A 16015-nucleotide genomic window follows, 5' to 3' on the forward strand; every position below is an offset into this window, starting at 1 on the left:
GTAGGCAAAAAACCCATCAAGTGTGCCTGGGAGCTGTGGACTCAGGTCCTGGGATGAGGCTGCTCCTCAGATGCTGCATCCTGGAAGGATGAAAGGGAATCAACAACAGGGAAAACACTACTGGCATGTGTGGGGAGCAGCAGGGCTGTTCATGCAGTGATTTCATAAAGGTAAATCCCAAATCCAGCTACATTCACAGCAGGTTTTTGGAGAAGAAACCCCAAGCGCTCAGTGGGCTAGAGTATCGATCCCTCCCATTCCATAAGATCCAGGACTTTCCCAGCACCCTGTGTGAAGCTGACACTGGCAGCTCCCCCAATCCCTGCAGTCACCACAGAGGGAATAGTTTAAGTGTCCTCTCTCCTCAAATCGTAACACCTGCAGAAACCTTCAAGGCACGTGCCAGCAGCCCTTGCTGAGATCAGTGTGAGTGTATGGAGGCAGTGCAGGGATGCCAGCTAGAAGTGTGGTAGCTCTAAGCTACACACTCCCGTAATCCACCTTTAGCAGTTGCCAAGGACCACGTTCCTCAAGGAAGGGAGCTGGTGGCTGTTTCACTTTGCAGAGGATGAAGTCCTGTTTCTGCCTCTTCAATTCTTTGGGCAATGCAGCTCCTCTGTATCTCCAGCAGCAAAGCTTCATCCCTCTTTTGTGACCCAAAAGAAGGGCTCAGAAGAGGGGGAGCTCCCCATGCTAGTCTGGTGGGTGCCATCTGTATGGCAATCCAAAAGCAGAGTGCAAATTCAGGGGACAGCACCAGGGGACAGCTCTGCCACCATAAGGCAGCCTCGTCCAACGGCCAAGGAACTGGCTCCAAGCACTCTACACTGACTTGGGCTCTATATGCACAGTGCATGCTGCTATAAACCACGAAGAGAACCTGCTGCCTTGGTGATGAATTGCTCCCTAAGCAATTCACCCTAATCTTGGGTGAATTCCAGTGTTCCCAGATTGTGACGAACAGAAAAAGCTCTAAGAAATGACATTCCCTGGTGATAGAACAAATGAAACCAGTGTGCACATGTGAATTAATCAAGCACTTTGGGCTAATCAAAGGTGACTTCTCTTTAATGACCTGCAGCCCAACAGCAGGTATTCATGTCTGGCTTTTCCCAAGGGTGAGAGACAACTTCTGTCCCATTCTGTAATCTTATATCCTATCCAGAGCAAGGTGTGTTACCTGCATTACCAAAGTCTGAAGGTTGCTGCAGGTTCACCAAAGCTTGCTTGATCTCACACAGAGTCTTGGCAAGGGGAGAAGCTGCTATCAGGCTCTCCACCTCCAACTCGGTCAGGTAAGCCAACTGGACACCTAAACCTGAAGGAAACAGGGGGGCACTTTTAAGCCTAAAGGAAGAAGAGGCTCTTCATGGCTGGGAGTCTACAACACACATGAGGAATGAAACTCAAGGGGGGAAGCAATGCACATACAACTGCTCAGCACCTGCTGGCCGATGCCAAGCCCCAAGCAGTGATCGGCCCCTCCTGAGCAACTCCCCCTGTTTCTATCCTGAGCATCCTGAGTTTCTATTCCATGGCATGGAATATCCCTTGGGCTAGTTCAGGTTCTGGCTTTGCTACCTCCTGGCTTCTCGTGCCCCTCCTCACTGGCAGGGCATGGAACACTGAGCTGTTCTTGACACTAAGTGCTACTGAGCAACAACTAAACCATTGGTGTGTTACCAGCCTTCTTCTCACACTAAATTCAAAGCATAGCACTAGGAAGAGCACTAACTCTATCCCAGCCTAACCCAGGACACCGAGTCATTGCCCTTACCGTGTTCTTCATGTCCAGGGAAGCTGAAAAGAACATCTTTCCCACTGAAGAGCTCCCACTGCTGAGGCAGTTCATGATCCTGTGGGGTAAAAAGGGCCCAAGAGTTAAAGAAATGGGCAAGTGGGAAAACTAGCAGAAAGGTGAGAGATGGCCCAACAAGACACCTGCAACTCACCTGCCCTTCCATTGCTTCTGATTTACCTTCACCGGCCAGGCTGTCCAGGGAGGGCACAACTGCCACCACATCCTGCCCTTGGCCCTTCTGCTCCACGGCCCGCTTCAGGGATGCATTCTTGCACAGAACGTTCCCCAGAAGCATCTCCAGAGCTTTCATTAGTTCTGTTGCCTCTTGCCATGGAGCACCTAATGAACCCAACAGGCACTTTCAATGGACTCCTACAGAACCACATGAACTGCAATGATCTCCAGAGCAAAACCAAGAGCACGAACCTTTGGAAATGCCGCACGGTGACTCCAAGCTGCCTCATGCTGTAGCATTTCCAAAGAACTCTGTGCTTACCTGTTCCTAAGCTGTGCCTGGCTTCTCAATGAACTCACACGAAGACAGGCTGTCAGCTCTTACAGAGCTCCTACAGAACTACAGCACCACTGGAAGACAGTCTTGTGGGATGTCCTCTCATGTGTATGAGCCATCCACTGTACACATCATGTACTGTGCCACCCACTGATGCTCCCTGACACTGCTGCTCTCTTGCTCTGCACTTTGGCTCTCTTACCTGCTTGGAAATCGTGTCCAGTGTGCCCATCACATTGTTCAGCACACGCTGCTGCCCTGCTGCGCTCTGCAGGTTTGTGCTCATGAGCCCTTTTCAAGTCTTCAGTGTCCAGTGCTTGCAGCATGTCCTGCTTACAGAGAGCATCAGTGTTCAACTCTGCAAGTCCCACAGTCCACCCATTCTGCTTCTTGTATAAAACCAGAAATTAGCACGACTATGTTATGCCAAAAGAAGGGACTGAAAGGAGCAAACTGCCACTGCAGGGGAACCATTTATCTTACAAACGTCACAGTTGCAAGTCCCCCTTCCCTCAGTTGTTTCCACACTGACCATGAGACTCTGGATCTGCTGGCTGACTCCATTGTAGAACACCAGCACGTCCATCCTGTGCTTGGCCAGCTGAGATGCCAGATGCAAGTTCTGATCTTCCAGCTTATCGTAGAGGGTGCGAACACTGAAATCCTCCAGAAGCCTCTGTGTCAAATGCTCTTCTGAAACACAAAGTGTTTGGTGAGTGGCCACAAGTCTGTATTTCCCACAAGGGGCAGTGCCTGTCCATAGGAGGCAACAGCATGGTGTAATGTGAAGGAGGAAAGTGGAAGAGGCGAGAGACATAAGAGAAGGTCCCGTTGTTTAGTGAGGGCGAGGATGAGAGAGCCTTACTATCATCTCCTAACTCAGGGTTTCTGCTCCTCTGCTCTCAGCATCACCATCGGCTGTGCTCTGGATTTTACTGTACCCTGTGAACATCCTGAAATTCCCAAGATGAGGTTTATCTCCCGAAGGCAAACAAGGCCAAAGAGGGCTGGCCACTTGCCCTCCTAAGGAATAAAGAACTGACCCATTCCATGACAGGAAGTTACAGTCCCCATCTGAGGAGATCAAATGAACCTAGAATGGAAGCGTGTGTGGTGTGTGTAAATGTGCACACATGAGTACAGGTCAGCCAAAGTGCCTGTGTGACCTTGGTGAGTAGGTATGAAGGTACCACACTAGACAGCTAACAGAAGACAACACGATGGGCAGTAAGCTGGCCCAGCACTTTACCTGCATTATGCACAGCTCCCTTCTCTTCAAAGCCAGCATCCTCTCCAGAAGCACGAGGACCAATTGTCTGATAGAACTGAAGGCTAAAGGGGATGACAGAAGAGGGTGAAGAGCATCTCGTCCTCAGTAAAATTAGATCCTGCACTATCACCAGCCCAGTTCAAGCAGGAGGATAGGTTTCTTGGCTAGATTTTGAAGTCAAAACAAAGATGGACACAACAGAGCTGTTACACACCACACTGCTGGTAACACAGACAAGCTCCCTGCACAGTTAGAAACTCAGCATACTGTAGAGCTGGCAAGAAGTCCAGCATCAGGGACTGAGAGTAATGCAACAGGACATGCTTTTGTACTATGAGGGTGTCCTGATAGCTCCCATGCAAAGGCGGTTTACCTGTCTTTAAGGAGGATGTACTCTGGTGGGATGTGTGGCTCGCCCAGGCTCCTCCATCGTGGCTTCCAGCCCTTCAGGGGGCTGATGATGGGCACAGCAGGCTGGAGCACTACACCCAGGGTTGCCAGCACCACAATTAGGGAGCCCAGAACAAAGAGGACTGCTGGGAAAGCCAAGAGGGATGGCAAGGAGGATGCAAGCCACACTTTCATTTCTATTGCTTTACTGTCCTCTCACTGACGGACACGGGACTGGTATGTGCACAGCACTTAAAGAGGCACAGCTTTGAGGAAAGACCTCAACTGTCCTTGTATTTAGCCTCGAGTGACCTTTTAAATGATGCCTTTCATTTCATCTGTGTTTAGCACTAAAACTCTGGCACTTTCTGCCTTCAAGACAAGGGAAACAAAGCCCTCACTTGAATTCTTCAAGCAGAGAGTGGGGAGAAGCACAACTGGTCCTTCCCTCTCTCACAGTGTTTTGGCTGTACCTGTGATAGTGGCCCAGTTAGGAGCCAAGTTCAGGTCCTTTTGCTTCAGAACTCCATGTCTGGACAGCTGGGACAGAGAAGAGGGCTGGAAGGACACATCTCGGGGGTCACAACCCACGTTTGCTTCATTCACAGTCACAATCAGGAAGTGCTCCTGAATGGTCCTATCCCTGAAAACGTATGTTCCAGACTCCAGGAAAACATGGGCAAACCTGGAAGGGAGAAGTAAGGAGGAAAAGGAAGGAAGGTTGATCCAAGCTTCCTTTAGCCTCCAGCTGTGCTGACAGTCAAATACATGAACACACCAAGCTGGCATTTTCACTGCTCACTGATCCTGTGACACACTCTCAAGTTGTGCCCGTGTATATTAACCACAGCAGGCATTATTACCATGAGATGTTGAGGCGAGTCTCCTGGATGAGGTGGTCCAGCCTTCGGAAGGCTCCAAAATCCCAGCTTGGGTTGCTGTTATAGAGATGCTGCTTCTGATAGACAGGGTAATGGCTGGATGCACGATCTGGGAATGGTTCAGCACAGTGTCAGCAACAGTGACCCACTTCAGTCAGGACAGTTGATACTGGTCTGGCAAAGAACTATGGTGCTGCATTTCTCTTATGTGGCCATGCAGGGCCAACTCCTTTGAGGTGTGCGTTACTGCCCAACAACATCTTCTGCTTTCTAACAGAGGACAAATGATATCTTTATTCTACAGAGATCCAGTCGAAAAGTGAAAAGCACCATGTAAGTCACTAGGCTAAAGCTCTGCAGTCCCCCAAAGGCAGGAGAGACAGGGAGGTGAAGGAACGTGCTCATACATGCAGTGCTCCCAGATGCAGTCATTGTTCTGGACACCAACAACACTCACTGTGGGAATCGATGCTGAGCTGGAAAAGGATCGTGTCTCCTGCTTCCAGGCATACTACTGGGTTAGGAATGAGGGGCAAGGTGTGGGTATCTGTGGAGGAAGCCCTCTGGATTCGACGACCTTTCTGTAGCAACTGATGTGATGAAAAGTCTCCTGGCACAGGCAAGAGGACAAACCAGAACGAATTCTGAAGAATGAGGAGCTCTTGAAAACAAAGAACTCTCTCTTTGTATCTGTGGGCAACTACAGCTCACGAGGTCAAATTCTGCTCTCAGCCACACTACCACAAATGAGAAGCAACTGGAGTTAGGAGCCAGCAACAGACCTGCCTTCGAGTGGAGTTTCCTTCTAGCTTCTTGGAAGGCCAAAATCATATTCCACAACCTGTATTTGACCTGCTCCCAGAGAGCCAGTGCAGGTCACCACTGGTTACTCCCACAGAGAACAAGGTCTCTCCCAGCTTTGTAAATAACTTGGACAATAAATTCCCTCTGTGCCAACTTGGAAGGAAATCAATGGCTTTGTCTGACTGGAACTTTGGGTCACCCTCCAGCCTTACCTGTGAGAAACGCATCCAGAACATCTGTGCTGGAGGCAACGAAACCCAGCACTCCAGTGGGACTGAACAGAACCAAATGCACCCGCTGGCTTTTCTGCACGTGTTCATCTGGGCCCAGAACATTTGCCACTTCCTGTTAAAAGCAGAGGGAACACTTGTCACTGATTAGAGCCGGGGAGCCTGGGTTGTGATCAGTGTCAGCTGTACCAGACTGCTCCACGGAGGGCTTTTCCCATGTCTCAGTAGTGCAACAGCCTGAGGAGCCTCTCCTCTCTGCTCGCAGCTTTCCACCCTTGTGTAACCTCACACGTACCCACACTTCTCCTCCATTCATCCTCAGCAGCAGCTCTCTATTGATGCCAAATCCCAAGGAGATCTGTGGGGCTCTCAGCAGACACAGTTGGTCACACAGTTCCTCAGCAGAGACATACTGCTTGCAGTGACATCTGTGCAGAGGACAAAAGATCTTGATCACTTCTGATCCCTGAGCAAACAGCTGTAACACATTGATGGTCAGGATGACCCCAGTATCTTACAATATACACTATGTCCATGTAAACCAGGATGGAGCAAGCTCACGGACCATCTCACCCAGCACTGCCTGCTATTCAGTGCCTGTGAAAGGCCAGAATGTAATACCCCACTCTCTAACAGGTATCTAATAGAGACCAAGTTCAGTCCTGTGGCAGTGTTATGCATACCTCCCTAAAGTTCTGCTTTCAGTCAATGGTTGAAAGAAACAGTTTAATACACCTCATTTCTGTGCAGTCCGTGTCAGGAGGAGATTTTGCAATACAGAAGTTCCTCCACAAAAGGCTTAGAAGTATAATTTGACAAGAACTAGCTTTTAGTTGGCATTAAACTAGTGTTTTAGTTGGCATTAAAGGTAGGGAGGGAATGAGGATTGATTTCCTCAACCTGAGGCACATGGAGAAGGTCTACCTTGGAAAATGTGAGCTCTGTCCACCCTCACCTTGTCACTCAGTGTCATTCTGGTGTCTCTGCCCATAACACCTCCCTCAGGATGCCCTGACGGGATCAGTAACAGCCACTCAGAACTCACTGTGAGGTGCTTCTGGATGGCACTTACATGCCCAGCTCTGCATTCACCTCTCCCCCCGCGGGCCCGCAAGCAGGGGAGCAGTCGTACCGCTCGGGAAGCACGCACTGGCGTGTGGCTGCGAGCCGGACCTCTCCTGGAGTACAGAGCTCATCCACCTGGAAGAGCAACACTCACCAGTGAGGGACACCCGAGCAGCTCCCACTGAGAGGCAGCAGCCCTCAAATCCTCTTCCTCCCCCTGCAAGCTGCTGACATTCAAGGAAAGGTAACCCCACAAGGGCTGATAAAGACAACTTGGAAAGCATGGAAGAAACACCATGGTGTCCTATCCGAACTCCTCAAGCAGGGCTGATGAAGGACTCCATAGGAACAATGTGGAAGCTTTAATGCCTGCATCTGTCATTTGTCTGTGACACTGTGCTGCTCCCCATTGCCACAGCATGGAAGAAGCATCCTTTGCCTCTATCTCTTATGAATTTGGCAAAGACAAGTGCCATTATCCTACAAGGAAACAATGCAGATAAAGGACTTGTGTCTGCCGCAGCCCAGAGAACTGAACTCGGACTGAATGCGCGCACCCTGAGACAGGGCCTGAAGCACCGAATCACTCTCCCTCCCATTCACATCACACAACAGCTCTGTTCTGAAGCCAAGCTTTACCTGGGGCCGGCAATCCTGATCGCTGTTGCTGTCAGGGTCCATCTTGCCTCTCTCATCATAGTAAATGTAACCTGCCTGGCAGATGCAGGAGGCATCCGACTGCTGGAAAGCCCGGTTCAGCCCATGGCAGGTACAGCTGGTTGCACCTTAGGGAAGAGCAGCAGTGGCACATTGACAAGCACTCCAGTCACTTGTGCATCAAGCCACTAAGTAGGTAAGGTTAGTCAGTCAATGCTGCCAGGTCCCTCTCTTGTGCCTCAAATCCACCACAGTACACACAGTAAGGCATTTGCCACCTACCTTCCAGGTTTCCAGCCTTTTCCCAAGTTGAATATGGTTCAGTGCCCAATTTTGGCACACCTACACTTAATGCAAGCTCCCTAGTGTGGGGCAAAAGTACTCTTGGTGAAACTCCAGTGTTTTCAAAGCAATGATAGACCAAGAATTAGTAGGGCCGCTCATCTCTTCCTTGAAGGAGACAAATCCCCTTGGCTGACAGAGTGCAAGAGGAAAAAAAGCTTTGGAAATGGAATTCTCCTTCTGGGTGGGACAGAGGCATCCTGTTGGTGGCACCAACAGCATCATGAGGATCCCAGGACTTGTGGCCCATCACAGAACCACAATGTGGGGAATCACATTTCTGGGCTATTTCCTTCCTGGTCTCTTAATAGAGGTGAAAGTTTCTCTCACACACAGTGACTCACCAGGCTGAGAGGAGGAAGAGCTGCCGCAGGGGAAGCAGGCAGCCTGGGCAGGGAGGTGATTGAAGGTGCCAGCAGGACAGGCCTGGCAATCCTCTACGTGCTTCGCAAAGCTGCTGCTCCTGTGGGTCCCCGGGGGACAGGGCAGAGGGGCAGATGCCAGGGGAGGGCAGTAGTAGCCACTGGGACAAGGCTTCTTGTGGTAACTCTCACTGCCTGGAGACATAGACACTGCGTAGGGACTGAAGTACATGCTAAGAGATAGGCAGAGGCCAGTTATTCCTGTTTACATATCCACATCTCTCTATCATAGAATCCCAGACTGGTTTGGGTTGGAAAGGACCTTAAGATCATTCAGCTCCAACCCCCTGCCATGGGCAGGGACATCTCACACTAGACCATGTCACCCAAGGCTCTGTCCAAGCTGGCCCTGGACACTGCCCAGGATGGGGCATTTACCATAGGTAGGTAAAGTTCATAAACACTCAATTTAATTCATTGATATTTAAATATAAATCTTCATTTCTTTGTCTTGCCTCTTTCACTGGATATATCCAATGGCAAGAGTGAGCAGACAGGATCTCCTCCACAGGAGCTTAACACACATCAGTGAACTTCACATAGGATACCAGCCAACAGGCTTTCCATACTCGTAAAGCTGTTCCTAACCCCTCAGGCTGCAAGCAGCAGGAGCTCCCACAGACTTTGAGCCCTTGGGCTCACTCCTCTCGTAATACATTAACTCTGAACCTCTCAGCTAAGCCACAGAATTAGGGAGAACACGGTTCACAAGGGCTAGAGGGGTCACCCCCTGGGAGACAGGACATGGGTATCCAAACCACTCTGGACTCACTTCTCTTCATACATAACAACCTACCACAATAAATGCTCCACAAACTGATGTGACAGCCCACACGAGGGTTTATAACTGCAGAGGACCAGAGCTTTGCCCACACAAACTTAAAACTAGCAGTTTAAGCTGCTATTTCTTGCCTCCTTCCTCCGTGGCAGCTCCTTTTACCTTGTGGGCATATGAAGCCTGCAGGGCAGGGCTGGCAGGGTGACATGATGAGGGGGTCACTGCGGTAGGTGCCTATATCACAGATCCTGCAGAACTTCTCAGGTGAATCCCTTGGACCAGGCAAGCTGAGGGCCATGTACCCTCCTTCACAAGGCAGCGGATGGGCACTGCCTGGGGGGCAGTAGTAGGGAAACACACATCTGGAATGCAAAACAAGGAGGGAAGAAGGAAAAGTGTCTGAAGGGTTTGGATTTCCAGATTCCATGGCCAGTGCTAACCGAAGGCAAAACTAAAAGTGGTTTTCACCTGGTTCCAGGCTCAAGCTAATGAGTAGAAATCATAAATCACTCTACTCAGCCTTAGCAGCCACCAAGTCCATGACTGTTATCTATCCCAGAGGTAACTTTGCCTCTGCACAGTGCACAAAGTTCATGGTTGAAGCATTAAAACGAGTTTTAGCACAGGCACATTTCACAATATTCAGTCCTTAGAAAGTTAAAGCTGGCTGCATCAAACACACCAGGTACTCACAGCTGCTCAGGGTTGTTGTATGTTGATGATCCTTCAGGACAGTAATAACCAGCAGGACACACGGAAGGCAGGGCTGTGTGAGCAGCACAGTACAGGCCAGGCCTGCAAGGCTTTGGATTTACTGAACCTGGTGGAAAAAAGGGGAAACAGTGATTGATTCCAGCCCGAAATAGCTGGAAATATAGAAAACAGGAGCATGGTCATGTCACCTGCTGGGCACTCATAGCCAGCTTTACAAGGTACTCCCTGGGTGTTAGGCAGCCCTGTCTCTGCTGGATCCGGGCAGAAGTAGCCAGGTGAGCAGGGAGCACATTCTTCCAATGATTTCGCACCAGGCTGGATCCTGGACGTGCCAGCTGGACAAAGGAAAGCATCGCCTTTACCTGGGCACCAGTATCCAGGGGGGCAGGGATAATCCTCAAAGCTGGTCAGACCTGTTCGGAAGAGAAAGGAATGAAAAAAGGGCCATGAGGGGGTTTAGAGAAGGGCTCTGAGCCCTATTGCATCTCAGGGAATTCTGTAACCAGCTCCAGAGGTAGGAAAAGGCTGGTTTCCACCTGGCACTCACCTGATAAAGGGCAGTGGTAGCCAGGAGGACAGGGTTGGCAATCTGTCAGGCTCTGAGCTCCTGGGAGCTTGCGGTAGGTTTGTGGAGGGCATTTCTGAGGTGCCAGGAGACTGCTGTGCTCACTGCCATTGCCTCCGAAGCAATAGTGTCCTGATGGGCATGGATAGGCTTCTGAATCCCCTAGCAAGCAGAAAGCAGGGCTTTAAGGAGTCAACTTTGCATTGTAATTGGAACACTTTTCTTCTCTGTCCTCTGTGGGTCCTTCCTGAACTCCTGCACAGATATGTATAATTCACCTTAACAATCCAATCCCCTCTGACACAGGGAGATATCTGGAGCCCGGTTGTGATTACAGACTCTCCCACATTTCCAGTGTTTGCTGGAACAGCACATACAGCACATTGTATTAAGTGTCCAGTGTCTTCTTTCTCTGCAGTCACTAGAACTCATCACTAGAGAGTGTGCCTGCTGCAAGGACTGTTCTCCAGTGCAGTATCTGGTCTCCTAGGCTTTCTCCTAGGCCAGCTTTCCAAAGTCATCACCAGACTCAAGGATACAAAACAATGTCCATTCCCTCCCCTCACTGGTCTTCTCCAAGTTCCTACCTGCTTGGCACCAGTGGCCTGGTGGACAGGGGAGGCAGTCTTCTCTTTTCACAGCTCCTGAAACATCTCTAATAGTATTTGCAGGACATGGTGTTGGTACCTCAGATCCCTCCAGGCAGTAGAAGCCTACAGAAAGGATGGGAAGGAGATGAAAATAAGATCTGAAAGCCCTCCAATGGCAAAAAATGACTTAGTAAGAGCCTCCTGTTGTTGTAGGATGAACAACTGTGGGGATGCTGCTGTGCATTTAGAGAGCCAAAACAACAGCACTAGCAGTCTTGCACTATAAATTCAAGGCAGCCTTTAGGTCAGGCACAACTCTTTGTTCAAAAGGTGTAAAACCAGAGGAAATCAACGAGCAATGACAACTTCACAGAAGGGATCACAACATATTCTGCACGATAACAGATACTCTCCAGCAAGCCACTGTTCTACGCTTAACATACTACTGAGATCCTCACTTACCTGCAGGACACAGCCCTGCACACTCCTGACCCCAGCGGCACCCAGTCAGCAAGCGCCAGGAGAAGCTGTGGCCCTGGGGAGTGGAATGGGAGCTCCCAGCAAGGCAGAAGTATCCAGCAGCACATTTCCCCTCCAGCCGCCCGTGCCTGGAGCAGAGAGGACAGTGAAGAGTTTTCGTAGGACCTGCTGCTAATGATTTGGTGCAGGAAGAGACACAATAACTTGGCAACAACAAAGACTTTCTTATGCTGATACCAGAGAGAAAACAGACCCATTTTTCCACTTATAGAACCACACAGATAGCTTGAACCAGGCAGCTCTCAGTTCAAATTCCATGAACATGGGCAAAGTGCTTTAGATGCAATTGTGGACGACTTTCCACTGGGCTGGAATTCCTGCATTACTTTCATGCTTTCACAAACACTACCTTCTATCCCTTTCAGGTGTATCAGACTGCTTTGAGGTGCCCCCAAAATTCATGGATCCAACACCTCTGTACCCAAAATCTGTGTCTAAGCTTCTGTTTCTTTCCTTTGAATGAGAGATGTGGTAGAGAGCTGGGAGGAGCCTGGCGTCGACTCATCAGCACAAAACAAGATGCCAAACTGCTTAAAACGGAAAGATGCCAGATCGAAATGGATCCTAACCTGCAGTAGTGACCAGGTAAGCAAGGCAGGCATTCCTTCTCATTCCACAGACCAGTCATATTTGCAGGAGTGAAGGTGCCTTCAGGACATGTGAGAGGAACCTGTGTGCCTGAAAGGGAGCCCACAGAGACAATAAAACCCCTGTTGTGCTCTGACAAGACTTTAGAACAGAGGAGCTGATCCCCAGGAAGCAAGATGCCAACTACACCACATCTGCTCATTGCCACTTCCCATCACCTAGCTTACAGGACAATACGCATTTGGTTTGTACAACTCTTGGGTCACAGTGAAGCCACAACACTGGGAGCTTTGGTGTGCAAGTTCCAGTGTACCTGTAGGACAGTAGGAATGTGGGGGGCAGCGCCTGGGGTCTCCTGCCACCAGCTCCTGGCAGTAGAATCCTCTCTGGCATGGGATGCAGGCTGCAGAGCCGCTGGCTGGCTGGTACTCCCCAGCAGGGCACGGGGTTGGATGGGCTGCCCCGGAGCTGCAGAAGTGACCCTGGCAATGACAGGAGGAAGGGGATTGCATGGAGATAGGATCCATGTAAAGGGTGATCCCAGAACTGCCCAAGCAGAGTTCTGTGGGGATGTAATCAACAATTCCATGACCTTTCACCACTGTGGGAAATGAAACCTCCTGCCTAGAGCTGAGAGCCACCTTTCACTATGCAGTACCTTAGGGCAGAGGAAAGCTGTGGGGCTGACGGAGCTGAAGTTCACTGGGCAGTAAAACCCCTCAGTGCAAGGTCCTGTTGGAGAGCTCAACCCAACACCAGCACAGAAGGAGCCAGGGTAGCATGGTACACAGCTCTCTGGAGAGGCACCACCTGGGAGCAAACGAGAAGTCAAGGCCAGCAGGGAGATGAATGTACACCCAGTGCTGACACAGCATCGTCAGCGCTTCTTTGGATTGATAAGCCATTGCCACCATCAGGCTTGTCTGCCTGCGGACCACAGGAGAACCCTGTGGGTGAAGCCACACTCACCCGTGGCATTGTTCAGGGTCCCAGCTGGGCAGGCAACTGGGAAATGGGTGCCCTCTGGACAATAGTGCCCAAGTGGGCAGGGTCCACTGAGCGGGAATGCAGGTGTCCCATGTGGAATGGCATCAGTGGCTCCTCCTTCACAGTAGTAGCCAGCTGAACACAGACCTGCCATGGGGGGACAGAGAGGGCAGCAGTCACCAGCCCATGGCACGGCAGTCAGTGAGGAAGCACCTCCTCAAACCCCCGCAAGAACCTGTTTTATCACTGCTGATATCCTGGGCCTCTCGCCTTTGGTTTGCCTTCCCTCCTTCCCACCCATCTTTGGCCTCTATCACTTCCCTTCCTGACCTGCACTGACCTTGTCTGGCATTTGCCTATTCTCCTCACTTCTCTAACTGGTTCCCCATATTCTGTTTTGTGTGGGAAGAGCTGTGACTCTCCTCTTCATGCCTCCAACCTTTGCTTTTGGCCCAGTGACACCTACTCTGTGCTTAAATGGGAAGGGAAGGATTTTGGAGGACAGAAAAGAGCAATGAAAGGGTTAAAAGCATAGAATGAGAAAGTAGAAAAACCTAAGGGGGATAAGGGAAGTGATGCAGTAACATGAAAGCAATATCCAAAACAAATGCTCAGCTCAAAGAATGAAACAGAAGTGACTGACAGGCACAGACAGAGGGCAGGGGGTGCCCTCCAATAGCCTTCACTACCTCTGCTCACTGAGATATGTTTTCTACTTCCCCACATCCTTCAGCCCTGACTCTCCAACCCCACTGTGGTGGGTGTCTGCTATGAACCAAACTCACCATCAGGTTCCCAGTTGGCCTCTCCTCTGCAGTACCTCCCCACTGGGCACAGCTTGCAGGCACTGAGGGCCAGTGCCCCCTCCACAGTGTTCAGTGTCCCTTCGGGGCATGGCAGGGGGACAGCAGTCTGAACCGGACAGTAGTAACCTGTACATGGGGAGAGGGGAGTGAGGCACTGCTCAAAAGAGAAAGGAGAAGAGGTGGACACATTGAGCTTGCTCCAAGGGCAAATACCCCATTCCCTGGAGTGAACCAGCGCCAGCAGTTGTGCAGGCATCAGTACCTCTTCCCATTGCTGCACACTCGTGTTGCTCACCTCTGGGGCAGCTCAGTGGCTCAACAGTGGCTGCACTGCTGCAGGCCATACCAGCAGGGCAAGGCAGGCAGGCACTGGCCCCAGGCACAGGGCTGAATGTGCCAGGCTCACAGGGCAGCTCTAGCACAGTGCCTGCAGGACAGTAGAAACCACTGGGACATCTGTATCCATGAACCCCATCAGAAGGGCAGGGAGCAGAGTTTCCTTCCAGGCAAACATACCTGTAGAGAGAGAATTCAGGCGTGAAACACAGGGCTCACAGCCCTGTTCTGAAGAAATGGATGGGGGAGGCAATAATCAAGAACCAAGGATCACCACAGTAGAATCATGGAATGGTTTGGGTTAAAAGGGACCTTCAAAGCTCATCCAGTTCCAACCCCGTGCAATGAACAGGGACACCCTCCACTAGAGTACGTTGCATAAGAAACATCCCTTGGAAATCCAGGTTATTTCAGTTTTGATAAAACTAGTGAAACTTCAAAGATTCTAAGACAAATCCTGCTATTTTGCTCCAGGAAGTGAGTGTCTGCCCATACCCTGCGTTACACAGCGAGGTCTGAGCTGGATCAGACAGTCCTGCCCCACTGCAGTAGCGTCCAGCCGGGCAGGGCTGGCACTGCCCCTCTGCCTCCAGCCCCACCATGCTGGAGAGGGAGCCAGGAGGACAGGGCATGGGATACTCTGTACCACTGGGACAGAAGTGCCCTGCAGGACAGATGTCATTCCCAGGCAGTCCAGGGCTGGAAGATTCCACCTGCATCAATAAAACACAAAGAAGAGAAGTGTTACTGAGACTTGGCACCATGTGCTACAGACAAGGTTCTGGAAAGGGCACAGAGGAGCAGAGTTATAATATCCCAGATTGGTTTGGGTTAGAAGGGACCTTAAAGCTCATCCAGTTCCAACCCCTGCCACGGGCAGGGACACCTTCCACTAGACCAGCTTGCTCCAAGCCCCTGTGTCCAACCTGGCCTTGAGCACTGCCAGGGATGGGGCAGCCACAGCTTTTCTGGGCACCCTGTGCCAGCGCCTCAGCACCCTCACAGGGAAGAGCTTCTGCCTTAGATCCAACCTGAACTTCCCCTGTTTCAGTTTGACCCCATCACCCCTTGTCCTGTCACTACAGTCCCTGATGCAGAGCCCCTCTCCAGCATCCTTGTAGCCCCCTTCAGACACTGGAAGCTGCTTTGAGGTCTCCACACAGCTTCTATTCTCCAGGCTGAACAGCCCCAGTGTTCTCAGCCTGTCTCCATACAGGAGGTGCTGCAGCTCCTGAGCATCCTCGTGGCCTTCTCTTGCTCCAACTTGCTCCAACAACTCCATGTCCTTCTGATGTTGAGGTCCTACAAGTCTGCTGCTACTGGAACTAAACAAAGACCACAGCTGGCACTAGCTGCTGAGATGTGGCTATCCCATCCCTGTGTCATCTCCTGGAGGAGGTATTAGACAGGACACCCCAGCGCAAGCTACACAGGGCCTGAGCAGAGTTTATTTCTGGGCAGCAACATATTGCAGCAGCCATCAAGAGCAGCAGCATGTCACTACATCTGAGGAGCTCTCGAGGGCAACAGTAAAAGGCATAAACAACCCCATAGAGAGCAGAAATGTTTGGAAAACGTTGCACCAGAAGGTACAGGTCCCTATGTCACCGGGTTTACTGTGCTGCTGCCTGGCACTCACTCACCCTGTGTTTGAATGGGGCTGGGCTGATGGCTCCCTTGGCACAATGATAACCTGAATAGCAAAATCCAGATGGCTGTGACAGGCCTGGTGCTGAGC

At 50.8% G+C, this 16015-nt stretch overlaps 2 protein-coding genes across 5 annotated transcripts; both read right to left on the reverse strand.

The window, feature by feature from the left end:
- Positions 1–9: 9 nt before the first annotated feature.
- LOC136023046 (uncharacterized) lies at positions 10–5958 on the reverse strand. Of its 4 annotated transcripts, XM_065697094.1 has the most exons (11): positions 5870–5958; positions 5311–5463; positions 4836–4962; positions 4446–4657; positions 3562–3644; positions 2845–3005; positions 2515–2641; positions 1953–2140; positions 1778–1856; positions 1181–1318; positions 13–80 (listed from the first exon to the last, which is right to left on the reverse strand). In XM_065697094.1, the coding sequence occupies exons 6-11, from the start codon at positions 2896–2898 to the stop codon at positions 67–69; spliced, it is 600 nt and encodes a 199-aa protein (XP_065553166.1). In that variant the 5' UTR covers positions 2899–3005; positions 3562–3644; positions 4446–4657; positions 4836–4962; positions 5311–5463; positions 5870–5958; the 3' UTR covers positions 13–66. The 4 variants fall into 4 exon arrangements, with proteins under 4 accessions (XP_065553165.1, XP_065553166.1, XP_065553167.1 ...); XM_065697095.1 differs by lacking the exon at positions 5870–5958 and having other exon boundaries at positions 5311–5569; XM_065697093.1 differs by lacking the exons at positions 3562–3644; positions 4446–4657; positions 4836–4962; positions 5311–5463; positions 5870–5958 and having other exon boundaries at positions 10–80; positions 1190–1318; positions 2845–3208.
- On the reverse strand, positions 3515–14294 carry LOC136023196 (multiple epidermal growth factor-like domains protein 6). The gene is made up of 22 exons (XM_065697427.1): positions 14237–14294; positions 13921–14067; positions 13118–13282; positions 12807–12958; positions 12462–12630; positions 12130–12238; positions 11483–11628; positions 11018–11143; positions 10413–10592; positions 10054–10278; positions 9845–9971; positions 9314–9513; positions 8296–8508; positions 7592–7737; positions 6960–7087; positions 6183–6315; positions 5870–6002; positions 5311–5463; positions 4836–4962; positions 4446–4657; positions 3956–4118; positions 3515–3644 (listed from the first exon to the last, which is right to left on the reverse strand). The coding sequence occupies exons 1-22, from the start codon at positions 14283–14285 to the stop codon at positions 3515–3517; spliced, it is 3333 nt and encodes a 1110-aa protein (XP_065553499.1). The 5' UTR covers positions 14286–14294.
- Positions 14295–16015: the final 1721 nt, after the last annotated feature.

This window comes from Lathamus discolor, chromosome 17 (assembly GCF_037157495.1).
Source record: "Lathamus discolor isolate bLatDis1 chromosome 17, bLatDis1.hap1, whole genome shotgun sequence".
Classification (NCBI taxonomy): domain Eukaryota; kingdom Metazoa; phylum Chordata; class Aves; order Psittaciformes; family Psittacidae; genus Lathamus; species Lathamus discolor.